At 33.3% G+C, this 15,000-nt stretch overlaps 1 protein-coding gene across 1 annotated transcript in view; it reads right to left on the minus strand.

The window, feature by feature from the left end:
• The window catches only part of akap6 (A kinase (PRKA) anchor protein 6), a 324,063-nt gene that overhangs the window by 265,726 nt on the left and 43,337 nt on the right, over positions 1–15,000 (minus strand). Inside the window, 2 exon segments of the mRNA XM_056476530.1 lie at positions 1–138; positions 1,028–1,279. The exon segment at positions 1–138 is cut by the window's left edge and continues 1,269 nt beyond it. Of these exon segments, the coding sequence (XP_056332505.1) occupies positions 1–138; positions 1,028–1,279 (390 nt within the window).

Genomic DNA, 15,000 nt, shown 5'->3' on the forward strand with positions numbered 1-15,000 from the left:
ACCTTCTGGGTCTTCAATAGGACTGTAGTCGCTCAGTTCATATGCAGTGATGCCGCAGTCGAGGGAGAAGTAGTCTCTACTGCATTTAATGGTCAGTTGGCCAGAGTCATCCACTTCGGTCAAAGCGTCCAGTCGAGCCTAAAGATGATCAAGACAAAAATTATGTTTAAAATGTAATCAAATCTCTCCTGTACTATCCTAGAACTGCTTTGGAATAAGCAAGTACAATGTGGTGCAAGTATCTGGTAGGGTTGACTATCTGAATCAAGGCTGTGTTATATTGGAAAAAATCAAAGCCACAAATTGAATAATTTCTTTTGCCCAAATTGTTTATAGCATAAGTCTCTCACTCAATTCCTCGCAACTCTGCACAGTTTTGCTCCAGTCCTAATCAGACAAGCTGATCCTACTAGTCAAGGTGTTCAAGAATTGAAAGGTGTTAGAATAGGGCTGTAGATAAAATGTGCAGAGCTACGGCCCTCCAGAAATTGAGTTTGAGACCTATGGTTTACATTTTCTTGAAATCTTACATAGTCATAGGCCTTACAGTAAACGAAACGTTCAATCTATTAGGGCTATTATTAATTTATTATTATTATTGTAGGGGGGTTTCTCCTTTATTATGATAGGACAGCGGATATTACAGACAGGAAAGCATTGGAAGCAGAGGGAGGAAGGATCGGCAAAAGACCTCAAGTCGGGAATCGAACTCGGGTCACCATGAGCACCTAAGTGCTATATGTCAGCACATTGAACCATTAGGCTATGGTGCCAACTTTTAGGGTTAATCGTTGTGACTATTGCAGTTTGGCACAGTGTGATACCCATGCTGAAACAATATATTGTGCAGCCCTATGCTGAATGTCTTTGGTGAAGGGTATAGCAAATGATTTTAGGGTACAATTCCAGCACAACATTGCACAACTAAGTTCCCGCCCTTGGGAATTGGCAAGGGATGTACTCTTATCAAAGGGTGAACCCGCTTTAGGTGGTTTAATTTGGAGAATGTTTTAAAGATGTATCTGACCTGGTCGTGATCCTGGCTGAAGGCTTGTAGGATGTCAGTCTGCCGGGTGTAGTTCCCGTTGGAGTCCTGTAGGCCCTGTAGAAGCCGCTCTTTCAGAACCAACACCGACACTCGCAGCTGGTGCCACAGGAGCTGCACGCTCCGGATGTCCACTATGATGTTCACAGAGTAGGACAGGAGCTTCAGGGAGAACTCGGTCTCCAACAGTGCGTGGATCTGTTCGACATGATCGGATATGTCTTCACAGATGTCCTATCAGGCAGACAAATGCATAGAAACTCATCAGATATGAAGATCTGCAATTGAAATGCCTGAAATTACACATGAAATGATGGGTACATCTCTCGGGAAATACACTATTTCTGATGATCCTGACTACTTCCTAAAATGCTAATGAGCTTATTTCCATCAGCAACCTAGAAATCAATCCAGACACATCTCACTAAAGAGTTTTCAGATGAAAGACACTGAAAGTTCAGACAAAATGGTTTATATGAATTATAGTTGATGAGAAATAAAAAATAAAAGACAAGACGTGAGTCATCATCAGTACTTTTGAAATTCTCTGAGAGATTGCAAAAGATTGAATTACTCAACAGGATATATCTGCATCGTGAATACCAAATACTATTATTACAATTGCTGATAGAAATAGCTTAAATTTCTGGGTATTTCCCCAATCTTAGCATTTAATATCCCTTTAATAAAAGGTATTAACATCAATCAAGTCTACTTGTCGTCCACCTACCTTCATTCAGGCACAAGCACAAAAACATCATCACATTATGTATTCATGTGAGAGGAAGTAGAAGGATATTTGAGTCATTTTCACATGACATGTGAATAATACAGAGAAGGTCTTAGAATATACCAAAATACACCATATTGCCCATGTGGTCTCCCCTGTTTGTTTCTGTTTAGAAAATCACATTCCCTCACATTAAAACATTTGGGGTCATTATACACAGTTAAAGTCAGAATGATAGCCCTCCTGAATTATTAGCCACATCCCCCCCCCGTATATTTTTCCACCAATTTCCGTTTAACGGAAAGAAGATCTTTTCAACAGTTTTCTAAACTTAATAGTTTTATTGACTCATTTCTAATAACTGATTTATTTTATATTTCTAATAACTGATTTATTAATGAATGAATGAACTAGGTTAATTAGGTTAATTAGGCAGGTTATTAGGCAAAATATTGCTTAAAAGGGCTAATAATATTGACCTTAAAAAATTAAAACTGCTTTTATTCTAGCCCAAATAAAAGCAAATAAGACTTTCTTCAGAAGAAAAAATATTATAGGAAATACTGTGAAAAATTTCTTGCCCTGTTAAACATAATTTGGGAAATATTTTAAAAAGAACTAAAAATCACAGGAGGGCTAACAATTATGACTTCAACTGTTTATTAATATTATCACACTTGCTAATTAACTGGACGTGAGCCAGCTATCATATTCGTAACACAAACATAAAGGTTTTTAGTTTGTTTGTTTGTTTCATGCAGCATCTGGTTCATCTGATGTGAAAGTCAGAGCAGTGAAGAGCACATTTACAGCCGAGGGTCACTATAGGTCTGGGAGGCTTTTCTTTTACTGTCAATGTGATTCAAATCATAAAGCAAGCAGCCAGAAGGTGATATTAAAAGTCTAGTTTCAGAAGCAGAGCTAATTTCAGAAGATGAGATCACACAACAGAATAACATAAGGTGGTTTGGATACAGTGCACAGCAACTGCATATTTACAATGGCCCAAAAAAGTACTTTAGTATCAGGCTTTAGTATCAGCTTACTAATGTCATTATGATAGATTTCAGCTGCATGAAAAGTCAGATAACAACTTGTTTTTCTCAAGTGTTGCACTTCAATGTGTACCTTCAATGTGCAAATGCTGTTTGGGGCCACTAATGTGTTTGGATCATGTCATGTTCCCCTCCCCCATGTGGAGTCAGTCAGGAGGGAGGCTCAGCTGCTAGAAAACTCTCGCAGCTGCCTCAATTTGTACAAACTTAACAAAATGTCATTATAAAAACTTTATAAAACTAGGACTTTTTATAAAGGACATATAACATCCTTTTGATATTTTGCTAAATAATAAAACAAAACAAAATAAAATAAAATAAAATAAAAATAATTTTTTTTTTATAAAATAAAATAAAATAAATTCACAAATTCACATTTAAATAACCAGAACTTCACTTTTTAAAGGGGACCTGTTTTGCAAAAATCACTTTTATAAGGTGTTTAAACACAGTTTTGTGACAACAGTCTGTAAATATAACCAGCTTCTGATGGTAAAAAAATATTAATTTTATATTTTATAATTACACTTGATGAAAACAGTCTGCAGAAACACTTTGATTGACATTCTCCCTTTGTTGGTGTCATCAGAGGGGAACGCCCCACCCACTAATGATGATCTCTCCCTCATTAGCATAGGATGTTAGTCTTGTTTTTGAATCTGCCGCTAAGCTGACACATAGGCATTTGTAGCTCCGCCTTCTTTTGAACAAAGCACAATCTCATTTGAAATTAAAGTGACAGTCACCAAAATGTCACAATTAGCATCAAAGCCTAAAAGGGGCAGATTCAAAAGTTCTGAAACATTATTTGTGTTGTATATTCAGCTAAAACTTAGCATACACACTCTAGGGGCATCAGAAAGTTATTTTACATCTTGTAAAAAGTGGAATAATAGGTCCCCTTTAAGTCATTTTTCAATTTCTCTCAATGTGATGTGACAGTAGGGTGTTGTATTAACTTTACATGCCCGTGGATTGGGGTGTGGTTGGGTGTGGTCCAGGGTGTTCGAACGACCCGCCTCCAATGGCCAAAAGGTCCAGAATTTGTCCTTTTAATTATTTTATGTATTGATAATTATTTTGGATGTCATGAACAATCACTAATACAATCTGAATATATTTGTAAAGCACTCTAAAAGCTAAAATAACTATCAATATTTTGCATATTATCACCATATATTGCATTATTAAATATCACTTTATGTCTACCTCTATGGGAAGTCCCCATAAAAAAAATCAATAAAAAAAATAGTGTGTGTTTGGACGGACAAAATTTGCACATGATCTTAGTAAGCAACTTGACAAAACAGTCATCAGGTGCATCCCAAATCGCATACTTATGCACTATTCTGTGCCATTTTGTATTATAAATAGTATAAGTAGTGCATTCACGCTGAAAAGTCTAAAAATATTAAGTGCACTTTAATTACCTAGATGATGCACTTATTCAACCGGTAATATGAAGTGTAAAATAATGGACACTTCACGCACTCAACGGCAGCTGCTTTACTCCCATAGGGGTGGAGCTTTCGGGCGCACATGTTGGATAATATTTTGGACATTATTCTCCTACGAGAGTAATTGTAGAGCCTCCCAATGGTGAATGCGGTTATACTCATGGCAGGTATTATTTGGTAGTTTGGTCATTTAATTCACTATTTTGGCGTCATTAGGAAAATGGTTTGAATTTTCGCTTAGTAAAAAACCTGTTAGTGTTCAATTTGGGACGACACTACATACATATACTATGCTGATGAATGTGTAAGTGCAGTGCATAGTGTATAGTGTGCCATTTGGGATGCAGTTTTCATTTTTGGTACTGCAAAAAGCATGCACATTATTCTAAAAGACAAGCTAATCTAGCACAAAATATTTCATAAAATGTCACCAAAATGGTGTGTTTAAACTTCTTAATCAAATACAAAATTTGCAAAAAAGGTCCACTTTTAGAGAAAAAGACCCCCCACCCTTCACTAGGCTGGCTACGGGCCTGCATAAGACATGTTTCACAACACATATTTGTTCTAAAAGCTTGATTTTGTTAAATGTTCTGGCTAAAAAGTCAGTTTTTTGTACAAAAACTCTAAAATAAGAGCGAGTCAATTTGAATAATATAAATGCATTAATAGATTTGTATTTAACTTATTCATCTTAGGTGTCCTAACACTTTTAGCATCACTGGGTATAGACTTGGGGACATCAGTGGGTAGCACTGGAAGAGCATCCGCTGTGTAAAACATATGCTGGATTCAGGAGTTCACACTTAGCTGCTCTGAATTCATAAGATCCTAAAGTTCGTTTGCAAGGCTCAAGAGATCTCAAGAACTCCCCTGCTGTAGTAGCTAATGAACAAATAATGATTGCTCTTAAGAGATAACTACTTACTGGGAGCATGTTTATGTTGCAGATTTTTAACTTAAGTTGCATGTTTTTGGACGGTGGGAGGAAACCGGGGAACCCGCGGTAAACCCACGTGAGCACGGGGAGAACGTGTAGACTCCATACAGAAACGTCGGCTGGCTGGGTAAAGACTAGAACCAGTGACGTTCTTGCTGTGAGGCAACAGTGCTAACCACTGGGCCACCATGCCTCATCTGATTGGTGAATAATAAATTGGATAATGCGGGACAAGCCGCAAGCAATTATAAGCACGTGATCCTCTCAAAATTAGTTTAGTTTATAAATATACTTCACTAAATTGGCGGTTCATTCCATTGTGGCCACCCCTGATTAAAAAAGGGACTAAGCCGAAAAGAAAATAAATAATTGAACGGGTATACACTTTTTCTTTTCCTAAAAAATATTATAGTTGGTTCAGTGTTTTGTTTAACACCAGTGCAAATGTCAGATCCTAAAAAGCACAAAGTCAGGGGTGAGAAGGAAAGTAGTTCACGGTAGCATTTATAGGGCACGGCAGACATGCCAAAACAACTGCAGCTCTTGTCAGCACAGCAACACAGGAGTTTCAGCCAACATCATCTTTGATACAGTGTCGTCCACTTCCTAAAATAACACGGCACCTCTGAATGTAGGTCAGACACGCTGCTAAAATGAAGCAGGTCCCACACACTCATACCTCGCTGCTGGCTCAAACACAAACAGTAGAGTACAGACTGACCAGCTCATACTGTAGATCACCTACTGCAACACACATACTGTAACACAGGCTATTCTAACTTAACCAAGCTTATGATCTTTTAGAAACCTGGTGTCAAGATTTGAAGTGATGTGAAATCAATCATCAATGTCAAATCATGAAATCATCCTCATTGATTCATTGGACTTACTAATTTTTTTGAAGGTAAGTGGTTGCAAACAATTTATACGGAGTAAATTTAAACAGCTTAGCTTACTATATTTAATTTGTTTGTTTAAATTCAGTCCATATAAATAGTTTGCAATCACTCACCTTAAATTAAGTAAATCCAATGAATATTTTTTTCAGGGTAGAAACAAGGCAAAACGTAGAAGAAAGCAAGACACGAAAATGTGTTTTTTTTTTGCGTGCGTGTGTGTGTTGTTTTTTGTTTGTTTGTTTTCTTTTTTGCAGTAAATATTTGATGCACAAAATAAAAACATTTCTAGGCTTAAAATTCATTTCAGGCTCTATTCTGCACAGTATGTTTAATTTTCTGTAATCGGATACAAACTGAGTCTCAGTGATCAACTGCGGAATGGAAATGACCACAGAAAAGTTTAATTGATCTTTGTCTCAATTTCATTCTTAGCTCTACAGGATTCATGTCTCTCATGTGACTCTGTGGTGTCTTTTCCCCCTCACACACAAGACATTAAGTTCAAATCAATATTTCATGTCAATTTTCCAAGGTCACAGTCACAAAATCCTTCAGTGTAACACAAGACCCTGATCATTAACTTTGGGTTTATTTTGTGGATTTTTGACAGCTGACCATTTGCATATAGTGCAGATTTTTTCAACATTATCAATATTGTCCAAGCATGTTTAAACTGATCTGAATCTTTTTAATGTTGCAAGCAATTTTTTATTTAAAAAAATGAAACCAACAAATAACATTTTCCAGGATTACTATATGTGTAAGTAAATAAGTAAATAAGACTTTTTTCTGTACAGTAAAAAAGTTTTTTTGCTTTGTTCTGCAAACTACTGATGCCATATTCTTCTGAATTTGAAGAATAAAATAAAATGAAAATAAATAAATAAAAAATGAAAAATGAAAATAAAAATGTCATGAGCAAAAAATCTCAAAATGTTTAGACATAATTGTATTTATTTTTAGACAATTACTTCAGAAGAGTGAAGGAAGGAATGTATATTAAAATAACCTTGATTTTGAATCACAGCAAATAATAAATCAGCAATTGATTATTCATTGATAAATAATTTAATTAAATAAACAAATACAAATAAATATAACATTTGTCATTATGACCAAATGTCATTTTCTACCCCCAAAAACATATAATAATACTTACAAAAACTAAATAAAACATAAATAAAATATAAATATTTAATAATAATAACAACAACAACTTACAAAACTAAATAACACATAAATGAAAACATTAATAATAATAATAATAATAATAATAATAATAACTTAGAAAAAGAAAAAAACATAAATAAAAACATAAATATGTAATAATATTAACTAGCAGAAATTAAATAAATACAAATAACAAACATAAATATTATTAATAATAGTAATAATAATAATAATAATAATAATAATAATAATAATAATAATTATAATAAAGACTTACAAAAACTAGATAAAACTAAATAAAAACACAAATATTTAATAATAATAACTTACAAAACTAAATAAAAACAAATGAAAACGTAAATATTAATAATAGTAATAATACCTTACAAAAACTAAATAAAAACATAAATGAAAACATAAAAATTTTGTAATAACAGCTTACAAAAACTAAATAAAAACACAAATATTTATTATAATAATAATAATAATAATTATTATTATTATTATTATTATTATTATTATTATTATTATTATTATTATTATTAATAATAATAATAATAACTTATAAAAACATAAATGAAAACATCAATATTTCAATATTAATAACTTACAAAACCTAAATAAAAGATAAATATCAAACAAATATTAATGTTAATAATAATAACAACTTGAAAACATACATATTATATAATAATAACTTTTAGAAACATGAATAAAAACATAAATATTTAATAATATTAACTTACAAAAATGAAATAAAACATAAATGAAAACATAAATATTTTAACATTAATACCTTACAAAAACTAAATAAAAACATAAATATAAAAAAAATTATAACTTAGAAAAACTAAACAAAAACATAAAAGAAAACAAGGATATTTAATAATAACAACTTACAAAAACTATTAAAAATATAAATGACTTTTCTTTTTTTCTGAAATTAGTAGAAATGTCCTCAGATCTTTCAGATTTTTGAATGGTAGTACAGCATGTTATCTACTACGATACTAAAAAAAACACCACACAGAAAAATATTGGTAGTACTATAGTACTCTTAGGATCATCTTGTACCACTGTTAACAAAAAACAGTGAAAATGACATAGAAAAGCTGCTCTCTTAACACCATGTGACCACCAAAAACACAAGCACATAGACACACATACAAAAAAAACTCCAATCTAAATGACCTTTCATTAAAAATGCATAACAACCCATAAGCCCTTTCCACCAAAACACACCATCAATCCCACTCGCGTCTTGTCTTTCTCGTTTAAAAATCCAATAAATCAGCACCATGCACAAAGCCAGCATGCATGCTCAATTATCCACAAAAGGAAGCGCAGCCACTCGACTTCACACATCCCGACCACATTTCAAACAATCTCAGCAACGTCAAAGCCATCAGAGACTTCCAGTTAGAAATATACCCCAGCACGTCAGTGGATCTTACCTGCGTAAAACACGATGAATCAAAGCGAATGGAGTCAGAGATCGCTTCAGTGTGATGTGTGTCAGATTTGTGACAGCTCTTGTCTGATATGCTCTGTTTTTTCTTGCTCACTCACGGTTTCTTTCATTCTGTCTTTCTCTCTGGAGGATGGGTTGTTTTACCACACCGAGGGGCTATTTTGGGACTTGACCTCGTCCTCGTGTTGCTCGCACTTTTGTCTGGCCCACCGGCATGGGCAGCTGCTGCATTACATGAGGGGTAACTGGAGACATTGGGGTCACACCTCATACTGGGGCTTCCACATGAGCATTAATGTCTACAAGGTTACTACATTAAAATGTACAGTCATTGTGTGTTACAGCCTATGAAAGTGCTGAGTTAAAGATATGCATACTTAAAGGGATAGTTAACCCAAACATTAAAATTCTATCATCGTTTACTTAGCATTCACTTGTTCGAAACCTGTTTGAGTACTTTAGTTCTGTACTAGTGTTGGGGGTTATGCATAAGTAAACAGGTTACATAATAATATTACTTTTCTAACCAGTGAAGTAATGCATTATTTTAAAAAATAATAATAAAAGTAATAATATTTAAGTTTTTTTAATGTAATGAGACTTACTTTTTCTTTTAACATTTTTACTTGAGGGTTTAAGGGTAACTGGAGACTTTTGGGCCATACCTTATATCCTGGGGCTTCCACAATATAATGCCTACAAGGCTACTACATTAAAATGTGCAGTCAGTGTGTGTTACAGCCTATGCAAAGTGCTGTGTTAAAGATACGCATCCTTAAAGGGATAGTTCACCCAAACATTTAAATTCTGTCATTGTTTACATACAAAAACTAATAATAATAATAATAATAATATTTATATTTATAACAATAATAATAATAATAATAATAATAATAATAATAATAATAATAATAGTAATAATAATAATAAGTAATAATACTAACTTAAAACTACTAAATAAAAACATAAATATTTAATAATAACTTACAAAATCTAAATTAAAAATTCAATAAAACATAAATATTTAATAATAACTTACAAGAACTAAATAAAAACATAAATGAAAACATAAACATGTAATAATAATAATAATAATAATAATAATAATAATAATAATAATAATAATAATAATAATAATAGTAGTAGTAATAATAATAATAACAATATTAATAACTTACAAAAAAATAAATAAAATAAAATCAAACATAAATCTGTAATAATAATAACTTTAAAAATAAAAATAATAACATACATAATTAATAATAATAACTTACAAAAATAAATAAAAACATAAGAAAACATAAATATGTAATAATAAGAACTTTAAAAAACTAAATAAAAACATAAAAAATTAATAATATAACTTACAAAAACAAATAATAACATAAATATGTAATAATAATAACCTAAATATTAAATAAATAAATATTTAATAACAATAACTTAAAAATGGAATATAAACATATGTAGTAAAAATAACAAAAAACTAAATAAAAACATAAATAATTAATAATAATAATAAATTATGGAATATATACATGTAATAAAAATAACAAAAACTAAATAAAAAGCTAAATAATTAATAATAACTAAATAAATAAATAATAATAACTAAATAAAAACATAAATATGTAATAATAATAATAATAATGGAATATATACATGCATGTAATAAAAATAACAAAAACTAAATAAAAACCTAAATAATTAATAATAATAATAACTTACAAAAACTAAACAAAAACAACAAGCCTCTAACTATGTTGTACTAATACAGTACATCACTAAATCATGTACATAGTGATGATAGAATGCCTTGGTAATGTTATTTGGAATACCATGTAAATACAGAGATATGTTAATATTAAACTACCCCAGTTTAAAAGAATGGAAACATTAAAATGATCAAATGTAATAGCAAATGACATTTATAATATTGCAAAATGATCTTATTACAATGAAGACTGGGGTAATGATGCTGAATAATTCAGCTTTAAATCACAGGAATATTCATTCTTTCATTTTCCTACGGCTTAGTCCCTTTATTCATCAGGGGTCACCACAACAGAATGAACCGCACACTTATCCAGCTTATGTTTTACACTGCGGATGCCCTTCCAGCCGCAACCCAGTACTGGAAAACACCCATACACACTCATTCACACACATGCCATCTTGCAGGCCCGCTTGGAGCATTGTGTAGGGGTAAAAGGATTTGGATTGGTTTAAATCTTATCTTTCCAATCGCAGTTCACCATTGGTGAACTTTCATCTGAGGCAGCCTTTTTGTCATGTGGTGTTCCCCAGGGATCCATTTTAGCCCCTATTCTTTTATCCTTATATATGCTTCCCCTGGGTTCTATTTATAGAAAACATGGTTTGTCTTTCCACTGTTACTGAGATGACACTCAAATTTACCTGCCCTTAAAATCAAGTTCAAGTGGGTTGGAGACTCTTATGTCTTGCCTGTCGGATGTGAAAGCCTGGTTTTCTTTGAACTTTCTAGATTTTAATGAGAGTAAAACATAACTGTGTTCGGCCCCTCAAATTCTTCAAGGACACCAACAGTAAATCTGGGTGAATCAAGCTGGGTGAATCAAGATTTGATAAACAGATTAACGCAGTGGTCAAATCCTGCTTTTTTCAGCTTCGACTCTTAAAAACAGTCAAACCTACTCTATAGAAAAAATTGTAGAAAAAAATAACTCATGCTTTCATTACTTCAAGATTGGACTACTGTAATTCACTATATTTTGGGATCAGTCAGACAACTCTATCCCACTTACAGTTAGTTCAAATTGCTGCTGCAAGGCTTTAAACCGCTACCAAAAAATATGACCATATCACACCAGTCTTTGCACTGGTTGCCTGTGCGTCGTCGTGTCACTTTTAAAATTCTCTTTTTGGTTTTTAAATCCCTACATGCCTTGGCTCCTTTTTACCTGTCAGATCTGTTGACTGAACATCAGCCTGGTCGGTCTCTTCGGTCATCTAACCAGAGACTGTTATTCATCCCGAGGTCGAGGCTGAAATGCAGAGGTGACCATGCTTTCACAGTAGCTGGTCCTATCTTGTGGAATGCTCTGCCCCTCTGTATTAGGCTTATATCATCTTTGTCTTTTTTAAAATCTAGGTTAACAACTTATCACTTAGCATTTTATCAAACTTATCATTTAACATTTTATCAGTGAGAATTGTTTGTTTTAGCTATAATTTTATATCTTTCTCTTTGTGATTTGTACTGTGCAGCACACTGGTCAACTTTTGGTTAGGTTTAATAGTGCTATATAAATAAAATTGACATTGACATACACTATGGCCAATTTAGTTAATTCAATTCACCTATAGCGCATGTGTTTGGACTGTGTGGGGAACCGGAAAACCCGGAGAAAACCCAAGCCGACATGTACGGGAAGAACATGCAAACTCTGTCATTATTTACTGATTGATGCTAAATCAGTAATTATTTATATTATTGCCAGTACTTGTTTATTTTATTAATGTATTTTTGCACAAATAAATGCAGCTGTAATAAAGCAAAAATATAAATAAACTTTTGAACGACATGCAAATGCTCCAGAGTTTTAAGACTTCCGCACATCTGCAATCACACAGTCTATAGCTTTCAGTCTATACTCTCTCTCTCTTCAGTCTTTACTATGTCTCTCTCTCTCTCTCTCTCTCTCTCTCTCTCTCTCTCTCTCTCTAGATCAGACTGAATACTCTGGACTCTCCTCATCACTAAGATTACATCACTCTATATACAGTAAGACACCACACGGTCTGTGTAAAAATACATACATGAGAAACATGACAGTGTCTATGAGAAAATGTGTGTGTGTATACCTTATATTCCTGACGCTGTGTGAACCAAATGTCCCCACAAGTAATAATAATAATAATAATAATAAAATAAAATAAATAAATAAATAAATAATAATAATAATAATAATAATAATAATAATAATAATAATAATAATAATAATAATAATAATAATAATAATAATAATAATAATAATCATAATGCATTTTATTTAAAGGCGCCTTTCTTGACACTCAAGGTCACCGTCCAAGAGAGCTAGAACAATCAGTTAAAATAAAAACACAATAAAAGTCAATAGGATACAATACAAGTTTAAAAAAAGCAGTCGGGCTGAAGAGAATAAGCTGTTCTGAACAGATGTGCTTTGAGTTTGGATTTAAATTGTGAAAGAGAGTCTAAATTACGGAGATCAGGAGGAAGTGAATTCCAAAGCTGAGGAGCAGAGTGGCTGAAGGATCTGCTCCCCACGGTGACAGAGGGAACAGAGAGGTGAATGGAAAAAGAAGACCTGCGTGTTCGAGAAGGTGTAGCAACATGAACAAGATTAGTAAGGTATGGAGGAGCAAGCTTGTGGATGGCTTTAAAAGCGAGAAGAAGAATTTTATAATTAATTCTGAAAAAGATTGGAAGCCAGTGAAGCTGTTGTAGAATGGGTGTGATGTGACAGGGGGTTTTAGTGCACTGTAAAAAATGGCAGTGATTTCAACAGTAAAAAACTGTAAAAATGCTACAGTAAAAATCTGTAACCTGGTTAACAGAATGTTTCCTTAATATATACGGCGAATAACCGTAAATTGACTTTCCCAGAATTCTCTGCATGGCACTTTTTAGGCTTTTAGTTGACATTACTATGGATCTTTTTAGTTGTTTCCCCATCAGTTATGTACATTATAGGTTTATGTTACATCTAATGTTGATAAACAATATTTATTTCATGACTTTAATGTTATGCGTGTTACAATACTGGTGTTTAGTAGCTGTGTGAATGACACTGAGCACCTTCTATACACTGATACACTTTTTTGCTAGTGAGAAAAGTTGTTTGTGATGAGTATTGGTTCATTATGTAACTTCCTCATCACCACCAGCATATGGCTGTGTTAACGTGTCTAACTATGCAAGAAAAGATGTGTAGATGTTGATAATTCAAAATACAGACATATTATAAATTAATGAAATATGGTAGTTTACTGAAAAAAATGAGAAATTACTTTTACGGTTTGTACCGTATTTTTAACGGAAAAACACTGGCAACCACAGCTGCCAGGTTTTTACCGTAAATTTTACAGATTTATTTTTTACAGTGTGATATTACGGGCTGCAGTGTTTTGTACCAGCTGTAATTTACTAAGAGTTTTATTAGGGAGGCCAAACAGAAGGGAATTACAGTAGTCTAAATGGAATGTGACTAAACTATGAACAAGAATGGCAGCTAAATGAGGTGTGAGGGAAGGACGTAAACGATTTATATTTCGAAGGTGGAAATAAGTGACCTCCAGACTCTTAACTTGAATGGAGGGGGTAATGACAGAATCATCTGTGGGACTTGAAATATTATGTGATTTGTTTAAAGTGGATCGTGTACCTATAAGTAGAAGTTCAGTTTTATTGTCATTTAATTTCAGGAAGTTTGAGGTAAACCAGGATTTGATGTCTGCAAAGCAGTTAGTAAGGGATGAAGGTGGAAGTTTGAGGTTGGGTTTGGTTGATAGGTAGAGCTGGATGTCATCTGAGTAGCAAAGAAAATGGATTTGGTGTTTGCGGAAAATATAACCAAGTGGAAAAAGATAGATGATAAATAGCAGGGGACCTAGAACTGAACCCTGGGGCACACCGGTAGTGACAGGGCCTGATGGCAAGGTGAAAGACTTTAATTGAAGACTTTAAAGTGCAACCTGAGAGGTATGAATGAAACCAGCTGAGAGGTGTGTTACCAACGCTAAGAGGTGTGTTACCAACATATGGCAATACCAGTCAATTTCGAAATTTTAGGGACTTTTTGGGGTCCCCATGGGGGGAGTATATTAAAAAATGTGAAATGCAAATAGTTTTCTGTGAGGGTTGGTTTTAGGGGTAGTGGTATACAGTTTGTACATTATAAGAATAATTATTCAAGTCCCCATAAAGGTATCTGTAAGTGTGTATGTGTGTTTGTGTGTGTATGCCTGTGAGTGTCTATATAAAACACCCAGTGCCCTGACAACTGGTAAATTGTATGACATGCTATCAGAGCCATTGGATGTGTGTGTGAGAGCATGTGATCAGTGGAATAAGGGTGTGTCTGCATTACTGCTGCGCTGCAGACATTGTTCTGTGGGCTTGTCTCACTGGGGAATGTGGACATCACAGCTGTGTGTTGATCTCCATTAGTGTGTCCACACTCTAAATACTGCACCCAACTGCTATTGCA

The sequence above is a fragment of the Danio aesculapii genome, chromosome 17 (assembly GCF_903798145.1).
Source record: "Danio aesculapii chromosome 17, fDanAes4.1, whole genome shotgun sequence".
NCBI classification, from domain to species: domain Eukaryota; kingdom Metazoa; phylum Chordata; class Actinopteri; order Cypriniformes; family Danionidae; genus Danio; species Danio aesculapii.